This window comes from Lithobates pipiens, unplaced genomic scaffold (genome assembly GCF_037356315.1).
Source record: "Lithobates pipiens isolate NorthernLeopardFrog02 unplaced genomic scaffold, aLitPip1_a1.2 Scaffold_22, whole genome shotgun sequence".
Lineage (NCBI taxonomy): Eukaryota > Metazoa > Chordata > Amphibia > Anura > Ranidae > Lithobates > Lithobates pipiens.
In genome coordinates, this window is record NW_027507784.1 from 346,665,758 (window position 1) to 346,683,522 (window position 17,765).

The window sequence follows — 17,765 nt, forward strand, 5'->3', positions numbered from 1 at the left end:
TGCGTCCTTCTCTCCTGCGGTTTCGGCGTGCAGGTCGGAGCGGAGATTGCGTCCTTCTCTCCTGTGGTTTCGGCGTGCAGGTCGGAGCGGTGATTGCGTCCTTTTCTCCTGCGGTTTCGGCGTGCAAGTCGGAGCGGTGATTGCGTCCTTCTCTCCTGCGGTTTCGGCGTGCAAGTCGGAGCGGTGATTACGTCCTTCTCTCCTGCGGTTTCGGCGTGCAGGTCGGAGCGGTGATTGCGTCCTTCTCTCCTGCGGTTTCGGCGTGCAGGTCGGAGCGGTGATTGCGTCCTTCTCTCCTGCGGTTTCGGCGTGCAGGTCGGAGCGGTGATTGCGTCCTTCTCTCCTGCGGTTTCGGCGTGCAGGTCGGAGCGGTGATTGCGTCCTTCTCTCCTGCGGTTTCGGCGTGCAGGTCGGAGCGGTGATTGCGTCATTCTCTCCTGCGGTTTCGGCGTGCAGGTCGGAGCGGTGATTGCGTCCTTCTCTCCTGCGGTTTCGGCGTGCAGGTCGGAGCGGTGATTGCGTCCTTCTCTCCTGCGGTTTCGGCGTGCAGGTCGGAGCGGTGATTGCGTCATTCTCTCCTGCGGTTTCGGCGTGCAGGTCGGAGCGGAGATTGCGTCCTTCTCTCCTGTGGTTTCGGCGTGCAGGTCGGAGCGGTGATTGCGTCCTTTTCTCCTGCGGTTTCGGCGTGCAAGTCGGAGCGGTGATTGCGTCCTTCTCTCCTGCGGTTTCGGCGTGCAAGTCGGAGCGGTGATTACGTCCTTCTCTCCTGCGGTTTCGGCGTGCAGGTCGGAGCGGTGATTGCGTCCTTCTCTCCTGCGGTTTCGGCGTGCAGGTCGGAGCGGTGATTGCGTCCTTCTCTCCTGCGGTTTCGGCGTGCAGGTCGGAGCGGTGATTGCGTCCTTCTCTCCTGCGGTTTCGGCGTGCAGGTCGGAGCGGTGATTGCGTCATTCTCTCCTGCGGTTTCGGCATGCAAGTCAGAGCGGTGATTGCGTCCTTCTCTCCTGCGGTTTCTTTTCTCCGGACACAGCGGAGCGGCAGGAAGCCGGAACGGTTAGGGATCATTATCTGGGAGTTTGTCATTTCAAGGAACAATAGCTGCCAGTGTTCCTGTATTTCACCATGTAGTCATTGAGGAGGGGGCGGCCTGGGCGATACCCTCCTACGCCCTCAACCCGACACCCTCCGATAACCAGAGCTTTCATGTCACACACAGTTCCAGCAATAAAGTAACAATCCCAGAAATATTCATTAAACGATGACACGGGAGAGATCGGAATTTATTCATTTCCTTTCCCTTCTCTCCGTTTAACCCTTTAAATACAACTATATAAATTCCTGGATTTAACTTCTCAGGTTGTTGTCATTTCTCTGGGCAGCAGAACTTAGTCTAAGAGAGGAAGGAGCAGCACTAAGAGCCAATCAGGTGTACTGCATTCAAAGTCTTCAATCTATTGCTGCTCCTCCTCTACAATCACCTCACCATTGTGGAAGAGGTGCAGATTTATGAAAAAAGGTAGCTAAAAAAAGTGTGAGAATGTTACTTTGTATCTCCTGTCAATGTTTGTAAACAATGTTACTTTGTATCTCTATCTCTCGTTCTCTCGTCTGATTAATGTTTATAAACAATGTGTCAGCAGCTTCTATAACTGTTGTATTTGCGTAGCCAGTCCAGGCTGTCATGTTGATAGATTTATATATATATATATATATATATATATATATATATAAATCAATGTATGTATGTGTATATGTGTGTGTGTGTATATATATATATATATATATATATATATATATATATATATATATATATATAAAAATAAATACATGGATTGGACTTGGTTACAGCCCCTTGTAATCTCTTAGCATAGCAGAGCTCAGACTGGGAGAGGGAGGGGCAGCACTAAGAGCCAATCAGGTATTCTGAATTCACAGAAGAGCAGAGAGATGGCCTCATCAATCTCTTGCTGCTCTTTCAGTGTCCAGTCACATGCTGGGGGTAAGGAGTTATGTTTCCTAAAGAGACCCTGTCCCCAACTTCAAGATCTGCAGGTGAAAGCAAAGAAAAACTTAGAAAATCGGATTGAATGCTTACTTGCTGCGTTTCTCCTTTCCATAAATGATTTGTTATTCACTTGCTATGTGCCTCTCATCTTGGTGCAAGTTTTGAGTTGTGACTTCCGTGGCACAGCCCCTCCCCCTCCCTACACAACTTTTTTTATGTAGCGATCGGGGGGGGGGAATACTATAGAGTGTCCCCCTTGGGTGGCAGATCTGAGTCTGTTGGAGTAGCTGACGTCACATCCAAGATGGCGGCACCCAACGGAAGTCTCAGGGCTTTGAATGTCACAAGGAAGGATTTAACAGGAAATAACGGGAAAATTCGTATTATCCTATGAGAACGTTGCTGTCTGGTGACGGGGGATCTTCAACTGCCAATTATAGAAGAGAGAATCAACTTGCCATTCAGATGGCAAAATGGGGATATTGGTTTATGGTGGAGTTGGCCTTTAATGTCCTTATTATTGATAGACCTGAGCTGACGTCTGTCTGTCTGTCTGTCTGTCTGTCTGTCAGTCTGTCTGTCACGCTCTCTGTCTCTCTCTGATGGACTCTGGATAATTGTTTTTTTGTTTTTTCCCTCTCCAGTTTTTTCATGGGAGAATTGGAACAATGCCTGAAGGACCCGGATCGCCTCGCTCCGCTTTTCATTAAACAGGTGAGCATGTCGTACAGTTTGTCCTGTGTGTGCAGACTGTAAGCTCCGTGGGTGGTGGGGGGGGGGGGGGGGTTGTGGTCTGTGAGGTCTGGGTAGGTCATGTGGTCTGTAAACGTGGGGGGGGGGGGTTGGTGTCGTGCGGTCTGTGAGCCTTGGGGGGGGGGGGGGGCGCTGTCTGCAGACTGTGAGGTCCGGGGGTGTGCTGGCTGTGAGCTTGGGGGGGATCGTGCGGTCTGTGAGCTTGGGGGGGATCGTGCGGTCTGTGAGCTTGGGGGGGATCGTGCGGTCTGTGAGCTTGGGGGGGATCGTGCGGTCTGTGAGCTTGGGGGGGATCGTGCGGTCTGTGAGCTTGGGGGGATCGTGCGGTCTGTGAGCTTGGGGGGGATCGTGTGGTCTGTGAGCTTGGGGGGGTGTGCTGGCTGTGAGCTTGGGGGGGATCGTGTGGTCTGTGAGCTTGGGGGGGATCGTGTGGTCTGTGAGCTTGGGGGGGATCGTGTGGTCTGTGAGCTTGGGGGGGATCGTGCGGTCTGTGAGCTTGGGGGGATCGTGTGGTCTGTGAGCTTGGGGGGGATCGTGTGGTCTGTGAGCTTGGGGGGGATCGTGTGGTCCGTGAGCTTGGGGGGGATCGTGTGGTCCGTGAGCTTGGGGGGGATCGTGTGGTCTGTGAGCTTGGGGGGGATCGTGTGGTCTGTGAGCTTGGGGGGGATTGTGCGGTCTGTGAGCTTGGGGGGGATTGTGTGGTCTGTGAGCTTGGGGGGGGGGTGTGCTGGCTGTGAGCTTGGGGGGATCGTGTGGTCTGTGAGCTTGGGGGGGATTGTGTGGTCTGTGAGCTTGGGGGGGATTGTGCGGTCTGTGAGCTTGGGGGGGGTGTGCTGGCTGTGAGCTTGGGGGGGATCGTGTGGTCTGTGAGCTTGGGGGGGGTGTGCTGGCTGTGAGCTTGGGGGGGATCGTGTGGTCTGTGAGCTTGGGGGGGGTGTGCTGGCTGTGAGCTTGGGGGGGATTGTGTGGTCTGTGAGCTTGGGGGGGATTGTGCGGTCTGTGAGCTTGGGGGGGGTGTGCTGGCTGTGAGCTTGGGGGGGATCGTGTGGTCTGTGAGCTTGGGGGGATCGTGTGGTCTGTGAGCTTGGGGGGGTGTGCTGGCTGTGAGCTTGGGGGGAATCGTGCGGTCTGTGAGCCTTGGGAGGGGGAAGGGGGGTGTAGCCGTGTGCAGACTGTGAGGTCTGGGGGTGTGCTGGCTGTGAGCTATTACTTAGGGCGGGTCTGCATGCTAATCCAGCCCACCTAGGAATGCCTACTGCTCCAGACTGACACCCACCTATCAAGGCATGTTGATATTTGCATAACTCCTCCCACTTCTTGCATCAGAACTGAGGGCTCCTGGGAGGAGTACCGAGGGCGGGCGCTATGATGGTTTGATGTACTGCCCCCTTCTGGTCTCTCCCACAAGTCCATGACCTGTCTGCATTGCTTAGAGAAGGACAGAGACCCGATGATGATGTCACCATTACACATATTTACAAATATGTTGATGGGGGGGGGGGAGGGACGGCAAAATATAAGCGTATGAAAGGTCACCTTTAATCATGTTGATTAGTTCTCCTATCAGGTCTTTATGTCCGTTGTTCTTGCAGGAGAGGAAGCTGCTGATGTACGTCGTCTATTGCCAAAACAAACCTCGCTCGGAATACGTTGTCGCAGAATATGACTCTTATTTTGAGGTAGGAAATTTTCAGCTTACGTTATTTTATTTCACAGATCTTCCAATGCTCAGCTTGTCCATTCAGCTGCCGGGGAGCAAAGACTGTAAGCCGAGGAATCTCTATTCATCCCTATGTGAAAGCACTGGGTGCTTGAGCGGCCAATCAACGAGCAGCAGCACCAGCGCTGGGACAAGGCCATCCATTGCTCAGGGCAAAAATGCCAAACTGCCCCCTTCTTTCCCTTAGGGTCAGGGGGCCCACATCCCAGCGATAAGTCATTGCGCCCAGGGCAGCCTTCCCTCCTGCCCACCCATTGTCCCATTCCTGAGCAGCACCATCACATTGGATGAAGGTGAGGGAGTCCCCCCATAGAGGACCACCCGGTATATTCCTGGTGTTTTGAATCGAATACCACACTCTGGTTCCCATTATTAACCATTTCCCGCCCGTAGGCCGTCATATGACATCCTGGACTTTGGGTGGAGATATCGGAATGATGGGTGCAGCTGGCGGCATCATCCAGATATCATCTTTTCCCTTCACCATAAGAACAATCATATCGACAGTTCAGCCTCCTGATCGTTCTTACAGGTGCCCCTCCCCCCAACCCTAAACCCTCCCCCCCCCCCCCCCCCCCCGCCGCACTCCGGAGCTTCTTCCGGCTCGCCCCTGCGATTGGTGAGCCGGAGACCGAATCGGTCTTTTCCAAAAGTTGAGCATAGAGATGTCCGGTGACCAGTTATCTCTATGACCCTCGGAGGCCCGGGCACCACATTATGACATCACGTCCGGGCCGACGGAAGAAAACAAAGTCGAGGACGTGGCTGAAAAGGCCGAGACAGTTCATTTTATTATTTTTTTTTTTTTTTTTTTTTACTTATGACTTATTGACCCCACATCTCTCCATAAAGAGGACCTGTCACGCACCATTCCTATTACAAGGGATGTTTACATTGCTTGTAATAGGAATAAAAGTGATCAAAAAACAAAAGAGAAAATGTAAAAGTAAGATAAAGAATAAAAAAAAAAAGTAAAGTGCCCCCGCCCCCACGTGCTTGCGCACAGAAGCAAACGCATAAGTTGCGCCCACATATGTAAACAGCGTTCAAATCACACATGTGAGGTATCGCCGCGTGCGTTAGAGCAAAAGCAACAATTCTAGCCCAAGACCTCCTCTATAACTCTAAACACGTAACCTGTAAAAAAAATTGAAAGCGTCGCCTGTGGAGAATTTTAAGTACCGAAGTTTGGCATAATTCCACGAGTGTGCGCAATTTTAAAGCCAGACGGTATACAAAAAAATTTATCTAATTTTACCGTTTTTTTTTTTCCCCCATAAAAAAACACGTTTGAAAAATTGCTGCACAAATACCATGTGACATAAAATATTGCAAGAACCACCATTTTATTCCCTAGGGTCTCTGCTAAAAAAAACCCATATATAATGTTTGGGAGTTCGAAGTAATTTTCTAGAAAAAAAAAGATGATTTTTTTTTACATGTAGGAGTGAAGTGTCAGCTCCTTGGCCCGCATGGGAAGTGGTTAAAGAGTTTTTCCACTTTCGCTAAGAAACATTTTCAAGGTCTAATTTTAACAAATCTTTATTATCAGTCCTACTGAGATGGACACATGAAGAGTAATAGAATTACTGGAGACAATGCTGCTCCTGGCTTCCTTCAGTGCCAACCACTGTCCCAAAGGCCTAGGCCAGCCATTCCCAGCCGGGGTTTTGTGGGACCCTGGGGGCTCCTCCAGAAGTTTCTTTAGGGGGTTCCTTGAGCTCTGGCTGATTGAATGTCCATTTGGTGGTGCCGACATAGTTCCGGGGCCACCATCACTTGGCAGAGCCAGTTGCATGACGTCAATGATCTTATCAACTGCCTGATAGGGTGGAATTCTTACCATTAAGTACAAGTAGAAGTTCACGGTAGTACTAGCTATCATTCCTATATAAACAATATATAGAAAAAAGGATCCCCCATATACTGCGACCTTAAAGGTTGAAAAAAGTATATAGGGCTATAAATGTAATTGTAATCACATAAAAAAAGTAACTAAAAAAACGTTTTTACAATAGAAATTACATGATAGAAATATGCAAGGGTACAATATACTTATTTGTACATAATAGAGCATAGTCAGACTCACAAAGAACATCCAACGCGTTTCGGAGGCATTTGGCTCCTTCCTCAGGGATAGTTCTGTGAGCAGTCTGTTATGTACACATATTGTACCCTTGCATATTTCATTCATGTAATTTCTTACGTGAAAAGGTTTTCAATTACTTTGTGATTACAATATATAATTTTTTTGAACCTTTTCTTACTATTAAGTGAAATTTTTACCACTGACCCCCTAATGAATATGGGGGGGGGGAGGGATTCCTCAAGAGCTGAAAATGATATCCTCGGTGGAGAAAGGCCGGCCTAAGCACTCGGTGATGTGATCTCCGGAAAAGGGAAAGACAACCAAATACGATCCCCAAGAGTCACATGATTTTGTCATCTTTTGAGCCAATAGCTAACTCCAGGAAGTAGATGGTGACCGTGGATGATGCCTGGACAAAAATGGACCCGTCCTTCCAGAAAGAAAAGTATTGTCAGGGGGGAGTACTGTGATTACTGAGCATTCTGCCCCAAAAAAAAAACATGATGGCAAGTCCAAGCTCAATGGCTAGTTTTTGACAAGTCCCTCTGTTCAGGACTGCAGCCTCTTGTCACATATCTCTACAGCTGTTCACTGTCACTGAGAACCGTCTCTGTCTGATTCTCTCGTTCTGTAGGAGGTGAAGCAGGAGATAAACCAGAGATTCAATATCAGCGATTTCCTCATTAAACCCATCCAGAGGATAACCAAGTACCAGCTGCTGCTAAAGGTAAACCCCGCCTCTCACCCGGCCCATCCCCCTTCTCTTTTTCCACCATGATCTATAACCATTATCTCCACCCCCGGCAGTAACGCGTCTCTCTGTCTTGCAGGATTTCTTCAAGTACAGTCAGAAGGCCGGTCTGGAGTGCTCTGAGCTTGAGGTTTGTATTTGGGGGTGTCGGGGCAATGCAGGCGTTCACCGACAGGCGGGTCACTCTCATACTGCCGTGTAATGGGGAATAATGTGTCATGGGGGCTACTGATTGGATATCAGAGAGATCCAAAGTAATGATTGGATAGATCCAAAGCAATGATTGGATATCAGAGTGACAGAACTAATGATTGGATATCGGAGAGATACAAAGTAACATAATTGCACAGGTGTAACCTCTGTTCTGGACACCGCATTGGCTGAAAGTTTATTAATCAAAAACAAATCTAAAGCAAAGAAATAAATATAAATCACAATCTTGGTTCAGACCTTGTGGTGACACCAGATTGTTCAAAGATCCAATATATCTCTTTATGGAAGTTCAACTAAAAGTGATATGTCATCTAGAGCAGGAGTCCACATATACAAACTTTTTTATTTTTGGGTAGCGTATGGGAAGAGGGGAGAGGTGAATTTTGGAATCTCCAGACTCCAAGTTGGAGGAATAGACGAGGATATAGGAATATGGGTTGCTAATCTTGATGATTGAAATAGTGTTGCTGTAATGTTGATCCTCTGACTTCGTCTGAGTAAAAATGAACAATCTCTGCCATGTTTTCATATCTAATAGAAATCGGTGGAGTTAATGTGCCTTGTACCCAAACGCTGCAATGACATGATGAACTTGGGGCGACTTCAGGGATTTGAGGTGAGTCTGATCTCCCAGTATCCCATTGCATCCTTCAGGTCCCCAATACATTCTGCTGTGTCCTTCAGAATGTCAAATCTCCCTTCTGCATTCTTCAGGCCATGACACTCCCTAACATGTCCATCAAGTCCCCAATACTCTCTGCTGCATCCTTCAGGTCTTATTATGTATTCTTCAGGACCCCAATGCTCTCCACTGTGTTCTTCAGTTCCCAATTCTTCCATTGCGTCCTAAAGGTCCCCCAATACTCCCCACTGTGCTCTCCAGGTCCCCAATACTCCCCACTGTGTGCCCTCCAGGCCCCCAATACCCCCCACTGTGTGCCCTCCAGGCCCCCAATACCCACCACTGTGTGCCCTCCAGGTCCCCAATACTCCCCACTGTGTGCCCTCCAGGTCCCCAATACTCCCCACTGTGTGCCCTCCAGGCCCCCAATACCCACCACTGTGTGCCCTCCAGGCCCCCAATACCCACCACTGTGTGCCCTCCAGGCCCCCCAATACCCCCCACTGTGTGCCCTCCAGGTCCCCAATACTTTCTGCTGTATACTTTAGGATCCTAATAATCCCAGCTGCATCCTTCAGGGTCTCAATGCCCCCCACTGTGTTGTTCAAGGCCTCAATATCCCCCCACTGTGTCCTTCAGGTCCCCCTATACTCCCATTTTTGTATCCTTCAGGTCCCCATTACTTCTTGCTCTGTACTTTACCTAATAATCCCAGCTGCATCCTTCAGAGCCCCAGTACTCCCTGCTGTTTACTTCAGGGCTCTAATAACCACAACTGTGCCTTTTAGGGACCAAGTATTTCCAATGTGTACTTCAGGGCCCCAAACTCTCCACTGCATCCTTCATGACACCAATAAACCTGGCTGCATCCTTCAGGTCCCCAGTACTCCTTGCGGCATCCTTCAGGTCCCCAGTACTCCTTGCTGCGTCCTTCGGGTCCCCAGTACTCCTTGCTGCGTCCTTCGGGTCCCCAGTACTCCTTGCTGCGTCCTTCGGGTCCCCAGTACTCCTTGCTGCGTCCTTCGGGTCCCCAGTACTCCTTGCTGCGTCCTTCGGGTCCCCAGTACTCCTTGCTGCGTCCTTCGGGTCCCCAGTACTCCTTGCTGCGTCCTTCGGGTCCCCAGTACTCCTTGCTGCGTCCTTCGGGTCCCCAGTACTCCTTGCTGCGTCCTTCGGGTCCCCAGTACTCCTTGCTGCGTCCTTCGGGTCCCCAGTACTCCTTGCTGCGTCCTTCGGGTCCCCAGTACTCCTTGCTGCGTCCTTCGGGTCCCCAGTACTCCTTGCTGCGTCCTTCGGGTCCCCAGTACTCCTTGCTGCGTCCTTCGGGTCCCCAGTACTCCTTGCTGCGTCCTTCGGGTCCCCAGTACTCCTTGCTGCGTCCTTCGGGTCCCCAGTACTCCTTGCTGCGTCCTTCGGGTCCCCAGTACTCCTTGCTGCGTCCTTCGGGTCCCCAGTACTCCTTGCTGCGTCCTTCGGGTCCCCAGTACTCCTTGCTGCGTCCTTCGGGTCCCCAGTACTCCTTGCTGCGTCCTTCGGGTCCCCAGTACTCCTTGCTGCGTCCTTCGGGTCCCCAGTACTCCTTGCTTCGTCCTTCGGGTCCCCAGTACTCCTTGCTGCGTCCTTCGGGTCCCCAGTACTCCTTGCTGCGTCCTTCGGGTCCCCAGTACTCCTTGCTGCGTCCTTCGGGTCCCCAGTACTCCCTGCTGCGTGCTTCGGGTCCCCAGTACTCCCTGCTGCTTCTTTCGGGTCCCCAGTACTCCTTGCTGCGTCCTTTGGGTCCCCAGTACTCCTTGCTGCGTGCTTCGGGTCCCCAGTACTCCCTGCTGCTTCTTTCGAGTCCCCAGTACTCCCTGCTGTGTCCTTTGGGTCCCCAGTACTCCCTGCTGCGTCCTTTGGGTCCCCAGTACTCCCTGCTGTGCCCTTTGGGTCCCCAGTACTCCCTGCTGTGTCCTTTGGGTCCCCAGTACTCCCTGCTGTGTCCTTTGGGTCCCCAGTACTCCCTGCTGTGTCCTTTGGGTCCCCAGTACTCCCTGCTGTGTCCTTTAGGTCCTCAGTACTCCCTGCTGTGTCCTTTGGGTCCCCAGTACTCCCTGCTGTGTCCTTTGGGTCCCCAGTACTCCCTGCTGTGTCCTTTGGGTCCCCAGTACTCCCTGCTGTGTCCTTTGGGTCCCCAGTACTCCCTGCTGTGTCCTTTGGGTTCCCAGTACTCCCTGCTGCGTCCTTTGGGTCCCCAGTACTCCCTGCTGCGAGCCGGGGGATGGGTCCGTATACAAACTCCGCCTATAATTGTAGTATGAATTTTAGGTGGAATGACAATGACTGACTGTTTTATCCACTGATCTCAGTTCAGATCACACAGACGGCATCCTCAGAATTCACATAAATTAGTACATGTGCTGTCCCAACGTGTCTGGACAGAACGCAGCCGCCGCACATGTCGGTGCTATTTTTATAATCTGGAGAATATTTCGGTAAAAGAGGCTCCGCCCTTCTCACTCGCTGACACCTCTTCCTCCTCCTGCTCTGAACTTTTACAAATGCCGTTTCCCTGTCAATATGTTAATTTGGATTGGGTATTAAAGTTGTCAACAATGTAATGATGTAACGCGCTGAGCTGGTTTAATCGCTGCGATGAGCCATCGGCGGTGATATGCAGCGTGTTCATGTGATTGTTATGTAGACAGGGCGTGCGGTGAAACTTTTTTCACTATAAAAGATGATGACAGAAATAATCCAGAAATAACTCGTCAGTGATCTGTAATCAGAGGCTTCCGTGGATGGGATTACATTGTAGCCATAGGTTGATGAACTAAAAATGAAGTGTGTGCTGCCCCCTACTGACTGAATGGAGGTGCTGCCGTTTTAGGTCAGTTTGTGGTTCAGCTTCTAATATCTGTTTTTTTTTGGAAGAAATCTAATCAATATATTGATTAGCAGTGTTAAAAAAAAAAAAGAAAAAAAAAAGTGTGCTTTTACAAATATAAAATGGGGTTTATCGCAGTTTGATACAAATTTTTTGAAATTGCATAAAGAATAAAACGAAGGTCTTTTTAGAGTCAGGCTGACGTTTAAACACCACTTTTGCTATACAATACAATGTAGTGACATCTTCTCAGAAGTAGCTAAAGCTTTAATGTTACATTGTACAGAGGTTGTTGCCTCTAACATGGGAGAAAAGGGACGGGGAGAGAGCGGCATCAATAGTGTAGCAAATGTTATTAGTGAAAATAGTTAAAATATAAAGTTTATCCCCTCCCAGACATTGCTGGTGTAAAGCATTGACACAAGCTCCATCCGTTCCCAATCCAAGTCCTCATTGGAGCCGCTGCCAGGAGCGCAATGAAGCCGGGGCAGGACTCCAAGCAAGCGGTCAAGGGAGACTCCGTCTGTCAAGGAGCTATCAGGAAGACGAATCAAACCACCTCCTTCATCAGCCTGACCTTTACCCCCCCATCCTCCAGGGATTATATACTCACTGCTATTAATCCTACTGAGCAAAAAGCAAATGTCAGCATAGGCGCATTAAAGGGGCAGTGCAGTGAAACCATATTATACCATAAAAATTATATTTATATCTATCTATATTGATCTATTTGTATCTATATAGATATATATTTTATATATACATATATATAGATAGATGGATAGATATGTAGATAGATAGATATGTAGATAGATAGATATGTAGATAGATAGATATGTAGATAGATAGATATGTAGATAGATAGATATGTAGATAGATAGATATGTAGATAGATAGATATGTAGATAGATAGATAGATATGTAGATAGATAGATAGATATGTAGATGGATAGATAGATATATATGTAGATAGATAGATAGAGATAGATAGATAGGTAGATAGATATAGATATATATGTAGATAGATAGATATATATGTAGATAGATATAGATATATATGTAGATAGATAGATATAGATATATATGTAGATATAGATATATACGTAGATAGATATATATGTAGATAGATATAGATATATATGTAGATAGATATAGATATATATTTAGATAGATATAGATATATATGTAGATAGATATAGATATATATGTAGATAGATAGATATAGATATATATGTAGATAGATATAGATATATACGTAGATAGATAGATAGATAGATAGATATAGATATATATGTAGATAGATAGATAGATATATATGTAGATAGATAGATAGATATAGATATATATGTAGATAGATATAGATATATATGTAGATAGATATAGATATATATGTAGATAGATAGATAGATATAGATATATATGTAGATAGATATATATGTAGATAGATAGATAGATATAGATATATATGTAGATAGATAGATAGATATAGATATATATGTAGATAGATAGATGGATATAGATATATATGTAGATAGATAGATATAGATATATATTTAGATAGATAGATATAGATATATATGTAGATAGATATAGATATATACGTAGATAGATAGATAGATATAGATATATATGTAGATAGATAGATAGATAGATATAGATATATATGTAGATAGATATAGATATATATGTAGATAGATATAGATATATATGTAGATAGATAGATAGATATAGATATATATGTAGATAGATATAGATATATATGTAGATAGATAGATAGATATAGATATATATGTAGATAGATAGATAGATAGATATAGATATATATGTAGATAGATAGATATAGATATATATTTAGATAGATAGATATAGATATATATGTAGATAGATATATATGTAGATAGATATAGATGTATACGTAGATAGATAGATAGATATAGATATATATGTAGATAGATATATATGTAGATAGATATAGATATATATGTAGATAGATATAGATATATACGTAGATAGATAGATAGATATAGATATATATGTAGATAGATAGATAGATATAGATATATATGTAGATAGATATAGATATATATGTAGATAGATATAGATATATATGTAGATAGATAGATAGATATAGATATATATGTAGATAGATATAGATATATATGTAGATAGATATAGATATATATGTAGATAGATAGATAGATATAGATATATATGTAGATAGATAGATAGATATAGATATATATGTAGATAGATAGATAGATAGATATAGATATATATGTAGATAGATATAGATATATATGTAGATAGATATAGATATATATTTAGATAGATAGATATAGATATATATGTAGATAGATAGATAGATATATATGTAGATAGATAGATAGATATAGATATATATGTAGATAGATATAGATATATATGTAGATAGATATAGATATATATGTAGATAGATAGATAGATATAGATATATATGTAGATAGATATATATGTAGATAGATATAGATATATATGTAGATAGATAGATAGATAGATAGATATAGATATATATGTAGATAGATAGATGGATATAGATATATATGTAGATAGATAGATATAGATATATATTTAGATAGATAGATATAGATATATATGTAGATAGATATAGATATATACGTAGATAGATAGATAGATATAGATATATATGTAGATAGATAGATAGATAGATATAGATATATATGTAGATAGATATAGATATATATGTAGATAGATATAGATATATATGTAGATAGATAGATAGATATAGATATATATGTAGATAGATATAGATATATATGTAGATAGATAGATAGATATAGATATATATGTAGATAGATAGATAGATAGATATAGATATATATGTAGATAGATAGATATAGATATATATTTAGATAGATAGATATAGATATATATGTAGATAGATATATATGTAGATAGATATAGATGTATACGTAGATAGATAGATAGATATAGATATATACGTAGATAGATAGATAGATATAGATATATATGTAGATAGATATAGATATATATGTAGATAGATAGATATAGATATATATGTAGATAGATAGATATAGATATATATGTAGATAGATATATATGTAGATAGATATAGATATATATGTAGATAGATAGATAGATATAGATATATATGTAGATAGATAGATAGATATAGATATATATGTAGATAGATATAGATATATATTTAGATAGATAGATATATATATATATGTAGATAGATATAGATATATACGTAGATAGATAGATAGATAGATATAGATATATACGTAGATAGATAGATAGATAGATATAGATATATATGTAGATAGATATAGATATATATGTAGATAGATATAGATATATATGTAGATAGATAGATATAGATATATATGTAGATAGATATAGATATATATGTAGATAGATAGATATAGATATATATGTAGATAGATAGATATAGATATATATGTAGATAGATATATATGTAGATAGATATAGATATATATGTAGATAGATAGATAGATATAGATATATATGTAGATAGATAGATAGATATAGATATATATGTAGATAGATATAGATATATATTTAGATAGATAGATATATATATATATGTAGATAGATATAGATATATACGTAGATAGATAGATAGATAGATATAGATATATACGTAGATAGATAGATAGATAGATATAGATATATATGTAGATAGATATAGATATATATGTAGATAGATATAGATATATATGTAGATAGATATAGATATATATGTAGATAGATATAGATATATATGTAGATAGATATAGATATATATGTAGATAGTGTAAGGGATCTTCCCGGGGTAGGGTGTGTTTGGACACAGTTCACAGCAGACTTGGAATTTATAAAGCAGATCTTGGCGTTTATTCGTGGTACAAACAGTCCAGCAAACAAAATATACAGCAACACCGTGCTTTCTAAGTACAACAAAAATAAAAGTCCTAGCCCGGCTGGGCGCTTACTAACAGGTTCTGCTCACCTATCTGACACTTACAAACACAGCGTCTTTCGCCTGGATATCGCAGGGTGAGTTTTAGCTCCAGCAGTGGCTGTGCTTGCAGCTTCCTTCAACACACAGATTGTTCATTCCCTGGCTGAGAGCAATCACCTGCAGACCCTGCAGAGCCTTTAGCTTCCCAGGCTAATTAGGATCCAAGCTCACCTGATCCCAAACCCAGAACTGGATCGGGGGATGTGGAATGACAGGTCCCTCTACCAAACCTACCTGCCATTCCATATAAACCCAGGCCCGGCAAAATTAAATAACAACTCAGCAGCATATCGCTGCTGAGAAACTGATCCATCCTGGATTTACCATCTCACACTGTGTAGCAACCTAGGTGAGATGTACACCCCCTCGATCACTTCTCCAGTGACATGTCTACATATCCCCCCCCTCTTTTTCAGACCGGAGGGCTGAGCCTTTTGTCCCCACAGACAACTTACCCTTGACAATGCGTCAGCATTTGCCTGTAATTTCCCTGGCCTGTGTTCCACAGTGAAATTAAAGTTTTGTAGGGAGAGAAACCATCTAGTCACTCTTGCATTTCTCTCCTTGTTTAACTTCATCCATGTTAGGGGGGCATGGTCTGTCACCAACTTGAATTTCCTGCCTAGCAAGTAATACTTTAACGATTCTAGGGCCCACTTTACTGCCAAACACTCTCGCTCCACAATGGCATAATTTTTCTCGGCCGGGGTTAATTTTCTACTCAAGTACGTCACCGGATGCTCCTCACCATTCACTACTTGTGAGAGTACTGCACCTAAGCCTGTGTTAGAGGCATCTGTCTGGACCAGAAATTCTCGTTTGAAATCGGGGGTAACTAAGACAGGTGGTTGGCACAAGGCAGACTTAAGGCTTTGGAAAGCCTTCTCGGCCTCTGGGGTCCACGTGACCATTGCTGTCTTTCCGCCCTTTGTCAAGTCAGTTAGTGGAGCAGCAACTGAGGCAAAGTTCGGCACAAATCTACGGTAATACCCCGTAATACCCAGGAAAGCTCTAACCTGTTTCCTTGTCAGGGGTCTAGGCCAATTCTGTATTGCCTCAATTTTATTTAGCTGTGGCTTAATCAACCCTCTCCCAATAATGTAGCCTAGATATTTGGCCTCTTCTAGGGCTAGAGCACACTTCTCGGCATTTATGGTCAACCCCGCATCACTTATGGCATCCAACACGGCCTGTACCTTACAGAGGTGACTTTCCCAATCAGGGCTAAAAATGACCACATCATCGAGGTAGGCAGCTGAGTAATCACGATGTGGTCGCAGAATCAAGTCCATCAACCTCTGGAAAGTTGCAGGCGCTCCATGTAACCCGAATGGCATCACTACATACTGGAATAGCCCATCAGGGGTGGAGAATGCAGTTTTCTCTTTAGCCTCACCAGAAAGTGGAATCTGCCAGTAGCCCTTTGTGAGATCGAGGGTGGTTATGTACCTGGCGTTACCCAACTTCTCAATCAACTCATCTACCCTGGGCATAGGATACGCATCGAACTTGGAGATCTCATTCAACTTTCTGAAATCGTTACAGAACCTCCAAGTTCCATTGGGCTTTGGGATTAGCACAATTGGGCTGGACCATTCACTCTGTGACACCTCAATTACCCCCAGAGCAAGCATACGTTTTACCTCGGCAGATACGGCTTCCCTACGTGCCTCGGGTATCCTATAGGGCTTAAGGTTTACTCTGCTTCTAGGCTCAGTTTCAATGTGATGATGGATGAGGTGTGTACGCCCTGGGAGGTCAGAGAACTTGTTTTTGTTTTTCTGTAAAAATTCCTGAGCCTCCTGTTTCTGTGACACTGATAGAGTATCACCTACCTTGACTGGAGGGATTGGTGGTGACAAATTATTAACAGTATTTGTCGCCACCAAGGATTCCCTGTCTTTCCAGGGCTTGATCAAGTTTATGTGATAAACTTGGAAAGGCTTCCTTCTACCTGGTTGGTGCACCTTGTAGTTCACCTCACTGATCTTTTCAACAATTTCATAGGGACCTTGCCACTTCGCCAAGAATTTACTCTCAACAGTGGGGACTAGTATAAGGACCCTATCGCCTGGGTTGAATGTCCTGATTCTTGCGGACCGGTTGTAAATTCTACTTTGGGCCTCTTGAGCCCTCTGGAGGTGTTCCCTTACCAGGGGCATTACAGTGGCTATACGGTCCTGCATTTGTGCTACATGCTCAATAACACTCTTGTATGGGGTGGACTCATTCTCCCATGTCTCTTTTGCAATGTCTAGTAGACCCCTAGGGTGATGACCATAGACCAACTCGAATGGTGAGAACCCGGTGGACGCTTGGGGCACCTCCCTAATAGCAAACATGAGGTAGGGTAATAAATGATCCCAGTCACGACCATCTTTTGCCACCACTTTCTTCAACATATGTTTCAAAGTTTTATTAAATCTCTCCACCAATCCGTCCGTCTGGGGGTGGTATACAGAGGTACGGATGTGTGAGATTTTAAATAGTTTGCATAACTCCTTCATTACTTTTGACATAAATGGCGTACCTTGGTCAGTTAGGATTTCTTTGGGGATCCCAGTCCTAGAGAACATATAAAACAACTCACGTGCAATTGTTTTAGATGCAGTGTTTCTTAAGGGTACAGCCTCAGGATAGCGGGTCGCATAATCCAGGACTACCAAAATATACTGGTGTCCTCTAGCTGACTTTACAATGGGACCCA

General features: G+C 44.2%; 1 protein-coding gene across 7 annotated transcripts in view; it reads left to right on the forward strand.

Annotated features, from left to right (window-relative positions):
• KALRN (kalirin RhoGEF kinase) overlaps positions 1-17,765 on the forward strand; it is a gene marked incomplete at its 5' end in the record, with an annotated part of 215,479 nt that overhangs the window by 117,775 nt on the left and 79,939 nt on the right. For all 7 annotated transcript variants that reach the window (XM_077449731.1, XM_077449733.1, XM_077449734.1 and 4 more), the window contains 5 exon segments: positions 2,647-2,716; positions 4,348-4,434; positions 7,199-7,291; positions 7,395-7,445; positions 8,067-8,144. In XM_077449731.1, coding sequence (XP_077305857.1) covers positions 2,647-2,716; positions 4,348-4,434; positions 7,199-7,291; positions 7,395-7,445; positions 8,067-8,144 — 379 coding nt within the window.